The 15,058-nt window shown below is 43.0% G+C and overlaps 1 protein-coding gene across 1 annotated transcript in view; it reads right to left on the reverse strand.

Moving 5' to 3' along the window:
- The window catches only part of CAPN8 (calpain 8), a 121,966-nt gene extending 116,681 nt beyond the window's left edge, over positions 1-5,285 (reverse strand). Inside the window, exon 1 of the mRNA XM_007936956.1 lies at positions 5,049-5,285. Coding sequence (XP_007935147.1) covers positions 5,049-5,285 — 237 coding nt within the window. The remainder of the gene's footprint in view (positions 1-5,048) is intronic.
- Between the last annotated feature and the right edge of the window lie 9,773 nt (positions 5,286-15,058).

A 15,058-nucleotide genomic window follows, 5' to 3' on the forward strand; every position in this document is an offset into this window, starting at 1 on the left:
TATATTATATATATATAATTTCAATAATTTGTTTTTAATTGAAAAGTAATACATGTACTTGGGGAAAAAAAGATCTCTCCCACCCTAGATTCCCCACTGTTAACATTACTTATGTATCCTTCCAGAAACTGTCATTGTACATAAAAGCACATCCTTTTTTATTATGGTAAGTACATATGTGTGTATGTGTGTGTGTGTGTGAGAGAGAGCATGTATGTATATATGTGTATATATATAACATACACATATACAGATACAACAGAGTGTTTACCATTTCAACATGTTTTCCATGTACAATTCAGTGGGATTAATTTTATTCACCATGTTGTGCAACCATCACCACTATCAGTTTCCAAATATTTCCATTACTCTTAACATAAGCTCAGGGCCTCTTCCTTTTTTGATCACCTGTGTTTGTATAAAGGAACTCTGGTGGCCAAGTGGCTAAAGCATTCGGCTGCTAACCAAAAGTTTGGTGGTTTGAACCTATCAGCTGCTCCGCAGGACAAACATGAACCAATCTGCTTCTGTAAAAATTTACAGCCTTGGAAACCCTATGGGGCAGTTCTCTTCTGTCCTATAGAGTCACTGTGAATCAGAATCAACTCAATGGCATTGGGTTTATCAATGCGTATATTTGTACATCTTTTCTTATCAACACATATATATTTACAAAAAAAAAAAAAACCTCACTGCCATCTAGTTGATTCCAACTCATAGTGACCCCCATTGGGTTTCCAAGGCTGTAAATCGTTACAGAAGCAGGCTGTCCCTTCTTTCTTCTGCAGAGCAGCTGGTGGGTTCAAACCACTAACCAAATGCCTTAACCACTATGCCATCAGAACTCCTTATCAACACAGACAGATCTTTATAAATTCATTGTAAATACAAGTTGTTTATCCAGTCCTCTAGTGATGGATCTTTAGTTTTGCTTGATCCATTTTTTGCAACATCTGGTGGGAATTTTTGGAGCTCTGATGGCATAGTGGGTAAGGCATGTGGCTGCTCACCAGAAGGTCACTGGGTCAAACCTACCAGCTGCTCTGCAGGAGGAAGATGAGGCAATCTACTTTTATAAAGATTTATAGTCTTGAAAACCCAATAGGGGTCATTATGAGTTGGAATCAACTTGATGGCAGGGAGTTTGGTTTTTTTAGTTTGATAGCAATTTAAAGGGAGAAGTGGCATCAGCCAAACTAGGTGTTTAAAAGTTGTTGTTGTTGTTGTTTGCCGTCGAGTCGGCCCCGACTCATAGCGACCCCTCCTTGGGTTTCCGAGGCAGTATCACTACGGAAGTAGGATTGCCCAACCTTCCTTCCGAGGAGTGGCTGGTGGGTTTGAACCGCCAGCCTTCTGGTTAGCAGTCAAGTGCTTTTAGCCACTATGCTAAAGTAGGCAGCTGCAAATTCTAATCCTAAATGCTTGAGAACTCCCAGTCTTCAGAAAGTTCTCTCTTGGTGCCTACAAGATGGAGAGATTAGAATAAACAACAAATAAAAAAGAAAGAATTTTAAAAAATTAATTTAAAATATTTTTAAAAGGAAGGAAGAAATGAAATGTATATATGGAGAACATTAAATTGGCAAATGGAGTGTTTTATTTTTTTTCACAACATTAAAAAAGAAGAAGAAGAAAGGGAGAAGTTGCTTCATTGAGAAGGAAGGGAAGAGAACACACTGAGAATCTCTCTCCTCAAAAAGACCTTTAGTAGTCTCCACTTCCCCATCACCCATCAATGCCCTGAAATCTGACGACATGCAGCTCAGTGAAACTCCTCTTGCCTAAGTTACCAGTAATCACAGAATTGGCAAAAACTGAAGAGCATTTTTATATTCCAATCTTACTTAATGCTCTTACCAAAAAAACTAAACTCACTGCCATCAAATCAATTCTGACTCATAGCAATCCCTTTTGGGTTTTGGGAGCGGTAAATCTTCAGGGAAGCAGATTGATTGCCCAGTCTTCCTTCCACAGAGTGGCTGGTGGGTTTGAACCGCAACCTTCTGGTGAGCAGTCAGATGCCTTAGGCACTACGCCACCAGACATGTGATAATGTCACCTATCCCCTCCTGAAAACTCTCACCTCCCTTGGCTTCTAAATCCTTTCTCCCTCTGGATTTTCTCCTCCTCTCTCTAAATACTCCTTCTCAGCCTCCTCCATGGGTTCCTTGCCTATACTCACCCCTAAGCATCAGGGAATCCCTGGGCCCTCTGTTGTGATCCCATTTTATAGAGTAATAAAGTGGCCAAGCATTCCTCTCTCTTGGTAAAACCATCCAAACCCATGGCTTCAACTACTAACTACAAAATATGCTGACACTTCCAAATTATTGCCCGATCTGTATATTCAATTACCCATGTCACACTGTTCACATGCTATAAGTTCATTAGACTCACATGTAATAGGCCTACTAGCTTTACTGAAGTTATTAATTTGGGTTGGAAAACAGAGTGGTTAGCAAAAGCTAGAGTTTAAGGAGAAATGGTTCAATCCAGAATGGTGCTAAGGGGTTTATAGGGAGATGGAATGTTCATTTTACTACATGTTATTCATTAGCATGATTCAAAATGCCTCCCTCACTTGCCCCCCCCCCAAAAAAAAGCACAAAAATGCCTTGATTAATATGCTATATGCATCTTTCAAAAGAAGCTCTGGTAGCACAATACCTAGGGCTTACTACGAACCAGAAGGTTGATGGTTCAAACCCACCAGCCACTCCATGGAAGGAAAACTGAGTAATGGATCTTTCAGGGGCAAGAGAAAGTCCTCAGCTTTGCAGGGAGACTGCATCTCAGCATTATGCCAGAAGAATGTGCCCACAATCTTCTCTCCATTGCTAAATTTCTGTTAGAATTCAGATCACAGATACAAACTAGGTTGGCAGCCCAAGAAGGAGATGTTTAAAAGAGGTATACCTCTGTGAAGAGGCAGGGTTCCCCCTATCCCTACATTTGGGGTTCTATTTTCTCTCTTCCTTATCATATCTCTTAACTTTGATTAGCTATTTCATGGGTCTTTATTATATAGCTGATTTTGCTTCACCCTTGTCTCTCTATATTTCTCCTTAAGATCAATAAACTACCTGATTGCCAAAAAGTGGACACTTCAGAAAAGAATATCATTGACTGGACTGCAGTGGAACCCATTCATATGGCATTCCTCAAACCATAAAGACCTGGGCTGGGCATTGACCATAGTGGGGAAGTCAGAAAATGAGTATGCAGAGAAGCAGCTCCTTAGAAACTCCTCTATATCATACAGGCCATCATTTTGTTTGTGGTAGGATTATTGTTCTTACCCAACACAAGTGGAAAAACTTGCCTTAGGATAGTGAATGGCCAATAGCTTATTCTGAGAATCCAAGCTTGAACTTGAGATTTTCATCTGGACAAACTTGTCTTCCAACACTTGGGACAAGAGCACAAGCCAACCTTTCACTCAGTAGCTTAAAGACAGGCAGAAATACCCATCGGGGACAAAATGTCAAATTTTATGATTTCAGAAAACATGTAAGTAATCAGCTTGTTATTGGAAGGGCAAAAAAAAACATATTCACATATATTCAGCCCATCTCATTTCCTTTTCCCCAAAAGCAGGTGAAAATTAACACCTCTGTGGGAACCAGGCTCATAAGAGGCACATATAAGTGGGCCTGAAGCTCTGGGAACTAAGGAAGGAAAAAATCACCTTCAAAAGTCACAAGTGACCTTGCATTGATTTCTGAACACCCTGACCTGCTTGCAGGCCCCTGAGAGAGCTCTTAAGGGGAAGAAATGAGACATTTATGAACAGGCTGATTTTCCCAGGTTCTGAGCCACATCCCCAGTAGAGATAGAATCAGGCTCTTTGGGGACACAGGTGTCTACTTAATGATCTTTGAGATCTTGAATGATAAGGCTGTGTCCTCCCACGTAGTCTTGTATGTGTGAGCATGAGCTTGGGTTACATGAGCAGCCATGTGATAATCCTTCACTGATGACTGAGGATGGAGAGGTTAAATTTTGGCATGCATTTATTTATTCAATAAGCATCTGAAAACTCCAGATAATAGGAGTCCTTTAATTCCAAGTTCATCAGTTTCCTCTGCCTTGTCCTCTGGATATTGTAGCCTCTGTTGACAGGCACGATCAGCATATCCAGTCATCACTATATTTGCATGGAAAGTGAGATCAGGTGAAGACATGGTTTGGGGAAAAAGGGGCAATAGTATTGAGAAGGTAGGAGCTTTAAGAACTTCAAAGGAAAGGGGAAAACTGGGCAAAGGTTACTTGATACCTGGCTCTTTGGTCATTAAGTGAAATCCCGCATGTCCCCAACCCCAAAACCTGGGGATGCTTCAATTCCAATAGAATCCTCCTCCTCCATGAAATCTGTCTAAAGGTGACAGTAACACTAGTGATATCACTAGGGAGGTGTCAGGGGTACAAACCACACCTTCTGACACTATCAGAAGAGGTGACAACAAAATGACCCCAGGTCCACTGCATTGGCAGCAAGTGGGCCAACGTTTCTGAAAACTAGCCAGTAAATATCCTGTGGATCACAACAGAATATTGTCCATCATAGTGCTTGAACATGAGCCCCCTGGGTTGGAAGATACTCACAACATAAGTGGCTACAACAACGGACTTTAGCATACCAATGATTCTCAAGATGGCACAGGACTGGGCAACATTCCGTTCAGTTGTGCATGAGGTCTCCATGTTATTTGACTCAATAATAAACAGCAATAGCACCGTTTTAATGATGAGTAAACTGAGGCTCACAGACATTAAGATGACCTGTCCAAGGCTATACAGCCACAAAGTGGCAGAACCAGGATTCAAATCCAATTTGTTCGGTTCCAAACAAATGGTGAGTGTCTACACATGTTCTTCCCTCTATATGTCACTAAAAGGAGCTTAAAATTGGGGGAGGGGTAGAAAACTTCTGAATATGAGATCTAGGAACTTCAGATCCAGAGCCATGACTTCTCAATACATTCCTTCTGACCCATGCAAGGACCCTCCACCCACTGTAACACTCAATAACAAGTCTACCTCCTTACCGTGGGTCGTTTCCAGACAATGCCTTGAGTTTGCAGAGAGAGTGGTCCAAGGTCCCTGTACCCCAAGGCTGATGGGCATGCTGGGAACTCTGGGTCCTTAAACAGGACCCCTGAGTCCAAGCACTGTTGCCTCAGGGTCTGGAAGTCCTGGCCCAAGTACTTCACAGCTTTTTGGTTGGAGCCGAGACCTTCAGCTGCTGCCCGCTTCTTGGATACTTTGGCCGCCAGGGCTGCCATGGCTGTGGGCTCTGTGCAGGGCAGGGCTGCTCTGCACATGCAGAGGTGCCCAACTGGGAAGGGAACTATAAGGCAGCTGAAATGAGGTGGAGCAAGTTAACATCTCACCTGAGGTCCTGCTCCAGGGGAGTGAGTCACAGTCTAGAACAAATATGTACCCAAGGTGTAGATTGATGGGGCCCCACCTCACTCTACTTTTCAGGAGACCATTAAAGAAGCTGAAAGCCTTCTAGGGCCCATCCCAAGCCATTAGCCTAAGAAACTCATTAGGATCACACCCATACCTACTCTGCAGGGCCTATTTGGCTCCCACGGTGTCCATCAACTGAGATGAGATGTATCATCAGGCAGCATGAGGAAAGGTGTCACCAAATATTTGGAGAATTCTGACAGGGAAGAGGTAACCACAGGGAGGATGTAGGAAGAGAGCTGTTACGTTGTGGGGAATTGCAGTCACTGTCATGAAACAAAATGTGCACAAACTGCTGTATGGAAAATGAATTTGCTCTGTGAACTTTCACTGAAATTGCGATAAAAATTTTTTAAAAAAAGAGAAAAAAAGGTTGGGAGAATTCTGAGCATGAGCATAGCTAGTGGTTAGAGGAATGGTCTTTCCTTCCAAAGAAGCTTGGTTCCATATTTGTTAACCAATAACCAGTTGCTGTCATATCAGTTCCAACTTATGGCAACCTCATGTGTGTCAGAGTAGAACTGTGTTACATACGGTTTGGTTTTTTTAGTTTTTCTTTTTGTTTTTTGTGATTTGGCTGAAGTTTTACAGAGCAAATGGGTTTTCCCTTCAACGTTTCATATGCATTTTGTTTTGTGACATTGACTGCAATCCCCACAATGTAGCAGCACTCTTCCCACTTCCTCCCTGTGTTTACAATTTCCATTCATCCTTCTTTCCTATCCCTTCCTGCCTTCTGAGCCTTATTCCGGGACAAATGCTGCCCTTTTGATCTTGTATGATTGGTTGTTCTAAGAAGTGTGTACCTCCCTGTCGCTTTTGTTTGGCTAAATTTGAGCCATGAGGTAAGTCCAGTTCCAGGCTTGCAGAGTGTTGAAGGGGCCATAGTTTCAGGGGTTTCACCAGTCTGTATCATACCAGTAAGCTTGGTCTTTTTGATGATTTTGAGTTTTGTATCACTTTTTCTCTCCTACTCTACCTAGGACCTCCTACTGTGATCCCTTTCAGAGCAGTCAGGAGTGGTAGCCAGGTACCATCTAATTCTTCTGGTCTCAGGATACTGGAGGCTGAGGACTGTGTGGTCCATTAGTTCTTTGGACTAAGTTTTTCCTTACATCTCTGATTTTTTTCAGTCGTCTTTGCTCCAGACAGGGAGAGATCAACAGTTGCATCTTAGATGGCCATTCACAAGCTTTTAAGATCCAAGTCACTACTCACCAAAGTAAGATGTAGAACATTGTCTTTGTGGGCTCTGTTATGCCAATTGACCTTGGTGTCCCCCAATACTATGGTCCTGAGCTCCAGGCCCAGCAACTCATTCTCTCAGGGTGTTTGGTTATGACTAAGCAGTTTTTGTAACTTTGCTCCCCCATAAAGTTTTCAGTGGCTGGTTTTTCTGAAGTGGATTCAGTAAGCCTTTCTTCCAAGAAGTATCTGGGTGGACTTAAACCTCCAACCATTTTTTTTTTTTCCCCACAGCTGAGCATGCTAACTGTTTACACCACCCAGGAATCAGGACAAAGCTATTTGAGAAGGATGAGTCACAGGTGGATTCAGCATAAAGTCTAACTGGAAGTTGTTTAACCTATGAATGAAGGTTTTGACATCTGACCACCTGGGTTTCTATCCCTGTTCCACCTTTAATTAGCTCTGTAACCTTGGGCAAGTTATTTAACCTCTCTGCCCTTCAATTTTTCTCATCTGCAAGGTGGAAGATAATATAAGGCCTATTTCATAGGATTGTTTGGAAGGGTGATGAGGTAGTACATGTAATAGGTTTAAATAGTAAATAAGAAACATTCAGTAAATATCAGGTATCATTATTCCTACAAAACAGGATGAAAAAGAGAAGGCTTAGGAATCAGGAATCTTGGGTTCAGATCTAAGAAATAAATTACAGACCATGTGGCCTTGGGTTGGTTACTTCTCTCGAGGCTCCAATTTCCTCTCCTAGTCTACCCAGAGTCCTTTGGTGGCACAAATGGTTAAGAGCTCTACTACTAACCAGAAGGTTGGTGGTTCTAACCCAAACCCTTGGAAGAAAGGACTGGTGATATGCTTCCAGAAAGTTCACAGCCTTGAAAACCCTGTGGAGCACAGTTCTACTCTGCACACCTGTATCACCATAAGTCAGAGTTGATTCAATGAAAATAGAAAAATAAAATAAAATACACCCTTAGAATGTGGGCCAGATCAGTGATTTTCCAACTAGTATTGTGGTATGCTGAAAAATGACCTCCCAAAGATACCAGATCCTAAGCCTGGGAATTTGTAAATGTTATCATTTTTGGAAAAAGAATCTTTGTAGATGTGATTAAGAATCTTGAGATGGGGAGATTATTCTAGATTATCTGAGTGGGCCTTAAATGCAATCACAAGTGTCCTTATAAGAGGGAGGCAGACACACATAGAGAAGAGGGGAAAGCAAAGCGATAGAAATTGAAGGATGTGGCATAAACCAAAGAATGCTAGCAGTCACTTAAAGCTGGAAGAGGCAAAGAATTGATTCTCCCCTAAAGGCTCATCCAAAAAGAACATGGGGATGGCATCCTCTGACCTCCTCTAACTTCACTAGGGAAAGAAAAATTCAGTCCAAGCCTGATTCCTATGAGGCAAAAGTCAGACATGCCACCAACTTCCAATCTTTCTCACCAATTCTGACACCAATCATCCCTCCCACAGCACTCACTACTTCTCTGCTGGGTTCAATAATTTGTTGTAATGGCCACATAAAATTTACAGACAATACTCACAATTATGGGGTTTATTAGGTAAGCAATAGGTTACAATTCAGGTTCAGGAATACTCAAGATACAGTTCTTCATTTAGGACAACCTGCACTCTGCCATACCCGCATGCTTCTCTTTGGCTCTTCACCTCTCTGCCAGGCCTCTGCCCCTCTTGGGCAAGTATTACAAAGCTCTGTTAGCTCTGCCCATAGGTGCACCCCACACCACCAGCAAACCTCCTGCCCAAAGGCACTCAACTTTCTTGCTCCATGGGACAGCAAGCCCACTGCTGTCTCATGCTGATCTCGGTTCTGCTGCCACTGCTGCTGCTGTCTCTCTGCCATCCCTCTGCCAAGAAGATCCAACATAGGAATCTCAAGTCCAAGGACATGCTCCACTCCTGGCTAATGTCTGTCTTGATATTAGTGACATTCCCTTGTCCGCCTCTGGGATGGCTCATTTTAAGCCTAACAGGATGACAAAACTGACCAATCACTATGTTAGGGTTCCATACACCTTATTTGCATGGTCCCACCCCTATCATGGTATCATGTACCTTATTTACATTACTAGCAAGCTATCCAATCCCCTTGGTGGGCCACAAGGAAGCACTTTATATCTGCATAGTCCCACCCAGTCATCTGCTGGAAGTCACAAAGACCACGGCTAGAAGAGCCATACCAAATAATTCACTGCACCACAGCTCCAGAGGGAGAGTGGCTATGTCAACACCTTGACTTCAGCCTAGTATAATTGAGTTCAGACTTGTGGCCACCAGAGTTGTGAAAGAATAAACTTCTATCATTTTAAGCCACCAAGTTTGTTGTAACTTGTTACAGCACTCACAGGAAGCTAATACAATATGCCCTGGAGCATTTGCTTAAAATGCTGATTCCACTGCCCCCATCTAAAAAAAGTTCTGATCCAGTACTTTCCAGTAGGTCCAAGGTAAAACTAAGAAATCTGCAGTTTTTAAACCCTTACTCCAGCAATGGTTCCAATGCAGCAGAACAAGGACCACATCCTGAGAAGTTCTGGGTCAGCTGACTTCTGAGGCCTCCAGATCTGACCTTCTACATCAGTGACTGTCCATGCACTAAACACTCAGCTAGAGGGTAGGTCTGGGCAAGCAGAAAGAAGAGTCTGTTCTTTAGCTATCCAGGATAAAATGTGGTTTCCCAGAATTCACCAGAAATTCAAGGCCAAATAGACCTTCAAGAGCTCAGACCAGCACCAGAAGGATTCAGCCCTGGCACCTGCCCCCTGGGAAGGCCCGTCTTCATTTCCTCTGTACTGCTTCCCCTGATTCCACATCCACCCCACCAGTAAGCTCACCCCGTGTCCACAGTTACTTTTCACCAGCCCACAGAGTTGACCCTGGTCTCACTCTGATGGTTGGTGGCCCTATCTTCCCCCCAAACCACACCTTCACAGAATCAACACACACAATCAACACAGAATCCCCTCATGTACACTGGATTCCAGGAGAACTCTAGCAACCTTGTGTGGGAAAGGAAAAGGAGCATTTTATTTTCCTTTTTGAATCTACTGCCCAATTATCTGAAGCTTGTGATTGATTTCTCTGAGCAGCCTCACTCTACCCAGAATGATCATTTCAAACACAAATCTACCCGCCTCACTTCTGCGTTTAAAACCCTCCAGTGGCTGCTCATTTCTCTTAGAATAAGAACGAGGGAATGTTTTGTAGAGCCTATAAAACCCTTAGAGTGTAAACTGCTAATATGTTCAGCTGCTAACTGAAAGGTTGGTGCTTCAAGTTCACCCAGAGGCTTCTTGCAAGAAAGACCTGGCGGTCTACTTTGGAAAAACCAGCCATTGAAAACCCTCAGGAGCACAGTCCTATTCTGACACACATGGGGGTCACCACGAGTCAGAATTAATTCAACAGCAACCGTTAGATTTTTGGGTGAATTTTTTTTTGTTTTTGTTTTTATAAGATCCTAAACTTCCCTGCCTCCCCACCTTGTCTCCCCCATGCTTCTCCTCTGTCTCTGCTCTCCTGTCCCTTGAATTTCTTCCAGTTCCTGGGATGCTGTTTTCCACTGGGCTCTTTGTCCGAAATGCCCGTCTTTCTGCCCCACCTCTGCACTTATGAACTCCTATTCATCTCTCAGAGTCCAGGGGACCCAAGGAAGCCTTTACAGATGCTAAGGCATTTCCCCCCCTTACCAGATCTCATAGCAACCTGCTATGCCCTGATCAGCACTGAATTAAAAAACCCATTGCTATTGAGTCCATTCTCACTCATAGCAACCCCATGGACTACAGAGTGGAATTGTGTTCCATAAGATTTTCTTGGGTGTAATCTTTACGGGAGTAGTTTTCCAGGCCTCTCTTCCACATTTGAACCACCAACCTCTACGTTAGTAATTGAATGCAAATCGTTTGTGCCACCCAGGGACTCAGCACTGATCCCTGCAATTATCTACTTAATGTCTTTCTGCCCCACAAGGCTCTGACCTCAACAAGAACAATTACCCATGTTTATTTTGTTCATTAGTGAAACTTTGGAGCCCAGAAAGCTCTTGGCAGTTAGTATTAGTCTTTGTTGTTAGCTGCTGTGGAGTCAATCTCCAACTCATGTGGACTCCATGCACAATGGAACAAAATGTTGCCCAGTCCTGAGCCATCCCATGATCAGTTGGGGATGTGCAGTTATGAATTACAGGGTTTTCATTAGCTGATTTTCAGAAGTAGATTGCTAGGCCTTTCTTCCTAGTCCATCACAGTCTGTAACCTCTACTGAAACCTGTTCAACATCATAGCAACATACAAGCCTCCACTGACAGAAGGATGGTGGTCACACATGAGATGCACTGGCTGGGAATTGGACCAAGGTGACCCGCATAAAACCATCAAGTTGATACTGACTCATACTGACCCTATGGGACAGAGTAGAACTGCCCCATAGGTTTTCCAAGACTGTAATCTTTATGGAAGCAGACTGCCACATCTTTCTCCCATGGAGCAGCAGGTGTGTTCAAACCACCAAACTTTTGGTTAGCAGCCAAGCACTTTACTGAGCCACTAGGGCTCACTGTTTCCTACATAGAAAGTGAGAATTCTACCACTGAACCACCACTGCCTCCACATAGTAGGGACTCAATAAATACATGTTGAATGAATAAACATCCACAGGTATAAAAAGTAGGTAGTTTTATACATGAACACCACCTATTGGGTCTAACACCTGTAGGCAGGACCATTAATCAACAGTAATCTCATGGGATTGTTTTCCCTGGCTCTGGTTCTCCCCATTCCTCCTCAAAGTATTCCCTTTAAACTGACTGAAATGAGTAAGTCCTTCATCCATCCAATTGCAGAAAAAGCACAGCTGATAATTTTCCTTCTCCATAAGGGAACTCCTTTGGGGTTCAAAATCTCCTACCCAGCCCACCTGCATCAATTACCTCATTTGTTCACATCCAGATGCTGCACAAACAAGCCCTTCCTCATCTGGGCAGGCAGGTAGAGCAGCTGCAAACAAAGACCTCCGTCACCCTATCAAGGAGATGAAAGCGGATGGAGTGGAGCTGACTCTGCTTACAGCTCTCATGGGCAGACAGCGAATGCCTGTCTACTGGTGAACCAGCCAGGCACCCAGGAGGAGACTGCTGGCACCACTGTCTATGTAAACATGGACAAATGTCTCTCCAGACTCATGCCCAGACATACACGGGAGCCAACGCTAGCTCCCTTCCAGGGAGTCTAAGGAGCCATCTGAAACTGACAGCCTAGGCAGAATCTCACTCCTGACACACGTCCACACAGATGTGGCGAGACCAGGGTGGATGCCGCTCTTCCTATGCACACCAGGCAAGCCAGAGCATGGGCTTTATCTGTAGATGTCTCCTCCTCGGCCAACACTGTATTATCCCCTCAGCAAGGAATATAAATCACCCTGCTGCATCCAGAGACCCAAGTGTGCTTGAGAGCAAAGTTTGCAAAGCTTACTGTCTTGCATAACTATAACCTTGGAAAAGGGGTGAGGAAAAGGCTGGCAGCAGAATTCTCTCTCCTGGGCCTTCTCATTTCAGATTCTAAGGAATGCAGGGGATGAATCTAATGGCAAGAGTACTACAGCACTTTCATCCATTGCTGTTGGGAATGTAAAATCATGCAGCTGCTACAGAAAACGAACTACAGGTCCTCAAAAGGTTAAACATAGTGGTGCCATATAACCCAACAATTCCCACTCCTAAGTATATACCCAAGAGAAAGGAAAACACATGTTCACACAAAAACTTACACCTGAATGTTCTTAGCAGCATTATTGATAACAAGAAGGTAGAAAGAAACCAAACATCCATCGCCTGACGAATGGACTAACAAAATGTGATCTATCCATATATGGAATATTATTTAGTCATAAAAAGGGATGAAGTACTGATCTATGCTTCAACAAGGATTAACCTTGAAAACATAATACTAAGTAAAAGAAGCTAGACCCAAAAGGCCACGTATTGTATAATTCAACTTATATTAAATGCCTAGAATAGGCAAGCCCATAGAGACAGAAAGTACTTTAGTGGTTGATAAGGATTGTATCTGATTGCTAATAGATATGAATTTCTTTTTAGGGTGATGAAAGTATTTTAGAATAAATAGTGGTGATGGTTAGATAACATGGTGAACATATTTAAAATGACAGGATTGTACACTTTAAAGTGGTGAACTTTATGTTATGTGAAATATAACTTTTTATTTTTTTAATTTAAAAGAGAATTACAGAGGGAAAGGCCTGCTATGATGCAAGCATTCACCAATGATTTCTAAGGAAAACATTGGCTCTCCATCTGCCCAGAACAGCAAGTATCCAAGCCAGAGTTTCAGAGCTGTAAGATGGAGCCTTATCTAAACAGCCCAGAGAAAACAGAACTTTCGGTGGGTCAGGGTGTATATACTCATCTTTCTCTTGGTCTGGGGGATCACTCTGATCACTTCTTGTGATCACAAACCATCCCCAGACCCTCATCCCTGGTGGGGACTAGCCTAACCAAGCCCAGTTTAGCCGGCTGAGATTGCCCTCTAGTGACCTACCCAGATCCTGCTGACTAGTCAGCAGTACCTGAATGTTCTTAGCAGCATTACTGACTAGTATGCTAATGCTGACTAGCATATTAATGCTGTGTTTTGTGCCATCATGTCAATTACAACTCATAGTGACCCTGTAGGACAGAGTAGAACTGCCACATAGGGTATTCAAGGAGATAATCTTTCTCCCATGGAGTGGCTAGTGGGTTCATATTTGTTGTCTGTACCTCCCAGCCTTTTGGTTTAGCAGCCAAGCCCTTAACCATTGTGCCACCAGGGCTCCCTATAACTTATTTGAATAGAATGTTAGGTCTACATAGCACTTTCTCATCCATTGGCTATTTAGAATCTCACAACCCGTCTATAAAGGAGATCAAATTGTTTGTTTTTGAAGACTGACCCAAAGGTAGTCAAAAGGTAAACTTGAGCTCAAGTCTTTTTATGTCTTTTATTTTTTATTTTTTTATTGTGATTTGAGTCAAGGTATACAGAGCAAATTCACTTTCGATACAGCAGTTCACATATATTTTGTCTCATGACATTGACCACAGTTTACCACAATGCAACAGCTCCCCTCCCACTTCGTCCCCACAGTTACCTCTTCCCTGTGTCCATCCCTCCATGCATTCCTGCCCCCTGAGCTGTCTCCCTGTGCATAAACAGCCCTTCTTTCTCCGATGATTGTTCTCTCCAAGGAGCGTATCTACTTGAGGTAAATGTTCAACTCATATGCCTGTATTTTGTTTGGCTGAAAACCACAGGGGTGGGTTTAATTCCAGATCCGAAGGGCAGCTAGGGACCATAGTCTGAGTGGTTCCACCAGGCTCTATCAACCAGCAAACCTGGTCCCCTCCTTTTTTTTTTCCCCAAATGATTTTCAGTTTTGTTCCACATTGTTCTCCCTCTCTATCAAGGATCTCCTACATAGATCCCCTTCCAAGTGGATGACAGTGGTAGCCGAGCACCATCTAGTTCTTCTGGTCTCATAGTCGTATAGGCTGCAGATTGGATGGTGTACCAGTCGCTAGGACTAATTATTTCCATGAATTTTGTTTTCTTCATTCTTCTTTGCTCTGGACAAGAAGAGACCCATCGTTGCATCTAGATGGCAGCTTGCTAGCTTTTAAGATCCCAGTCGCTACTCACCAAAGTAGGAGGTGGAACAATGTTTTGTATAGTATGTTATGCCAATTGAACTTGATGTCCCCTGTGACTATGGTCTCAAGCCTGCAGGTTCAACTACTTGGTCCCTCTGGGTAGCTGCTGTGACCAAGCAATGACCACAACCTTGCCCCTTGTTAGCTCTACTATACACCTGGGAATTCTGATCATTCACATAAACTTATATGACCATTGTCTGCCAACCCTATTTATGTTCTTGGATACACTCCTCATTTCATAGACATACCTAATCATTCAGCCTATCCACCCATCTATCCACCCACATACCCACATTAGCCTTTACTGACAATGCAGTACTGTATGTACAAAAGGGTTCATATTTGTTGTATGTACCTCCCACGTACCTCTCTATGTCTTTCTCATGCTCAATGCTGCCATATTGGTCACTCACATTTGGTACATTGCTCTTCTCTTCACCCCTCTTCACCCAAATCAATACTTATCTCTCTATCTATCTAACAACATTCCCTCCCCTCCCCTCCCACCCCTGGTAACCAACAAAGAAAATTTTCTTCTATAGATTAACTTTTCCTTAACTTTTACAATAACGGACTAATACAATATTTGTCCTTTTGTGATTGTCTTATTTCACTCAGCATAATGTCCTCCAAGTTCAT

Source organism: Orycteropus afer, unplaced genomic scaffold, assembly GCF_000298275.1.
Source record: "Orycteropus afer afer isolate SDZICR_OR568_19922 unplaced genomic scaffold, OryAfe1.0 scaffold00039, whole genome shotgun sequence".
Classification (NCBI taxonomy): domain Eukaryota; kingdom Metazoa; phylum Chordata; class Mammalia; order Tubulidentata; family Orycteropodidae; genus Orycteropus; species Orycteropus afer.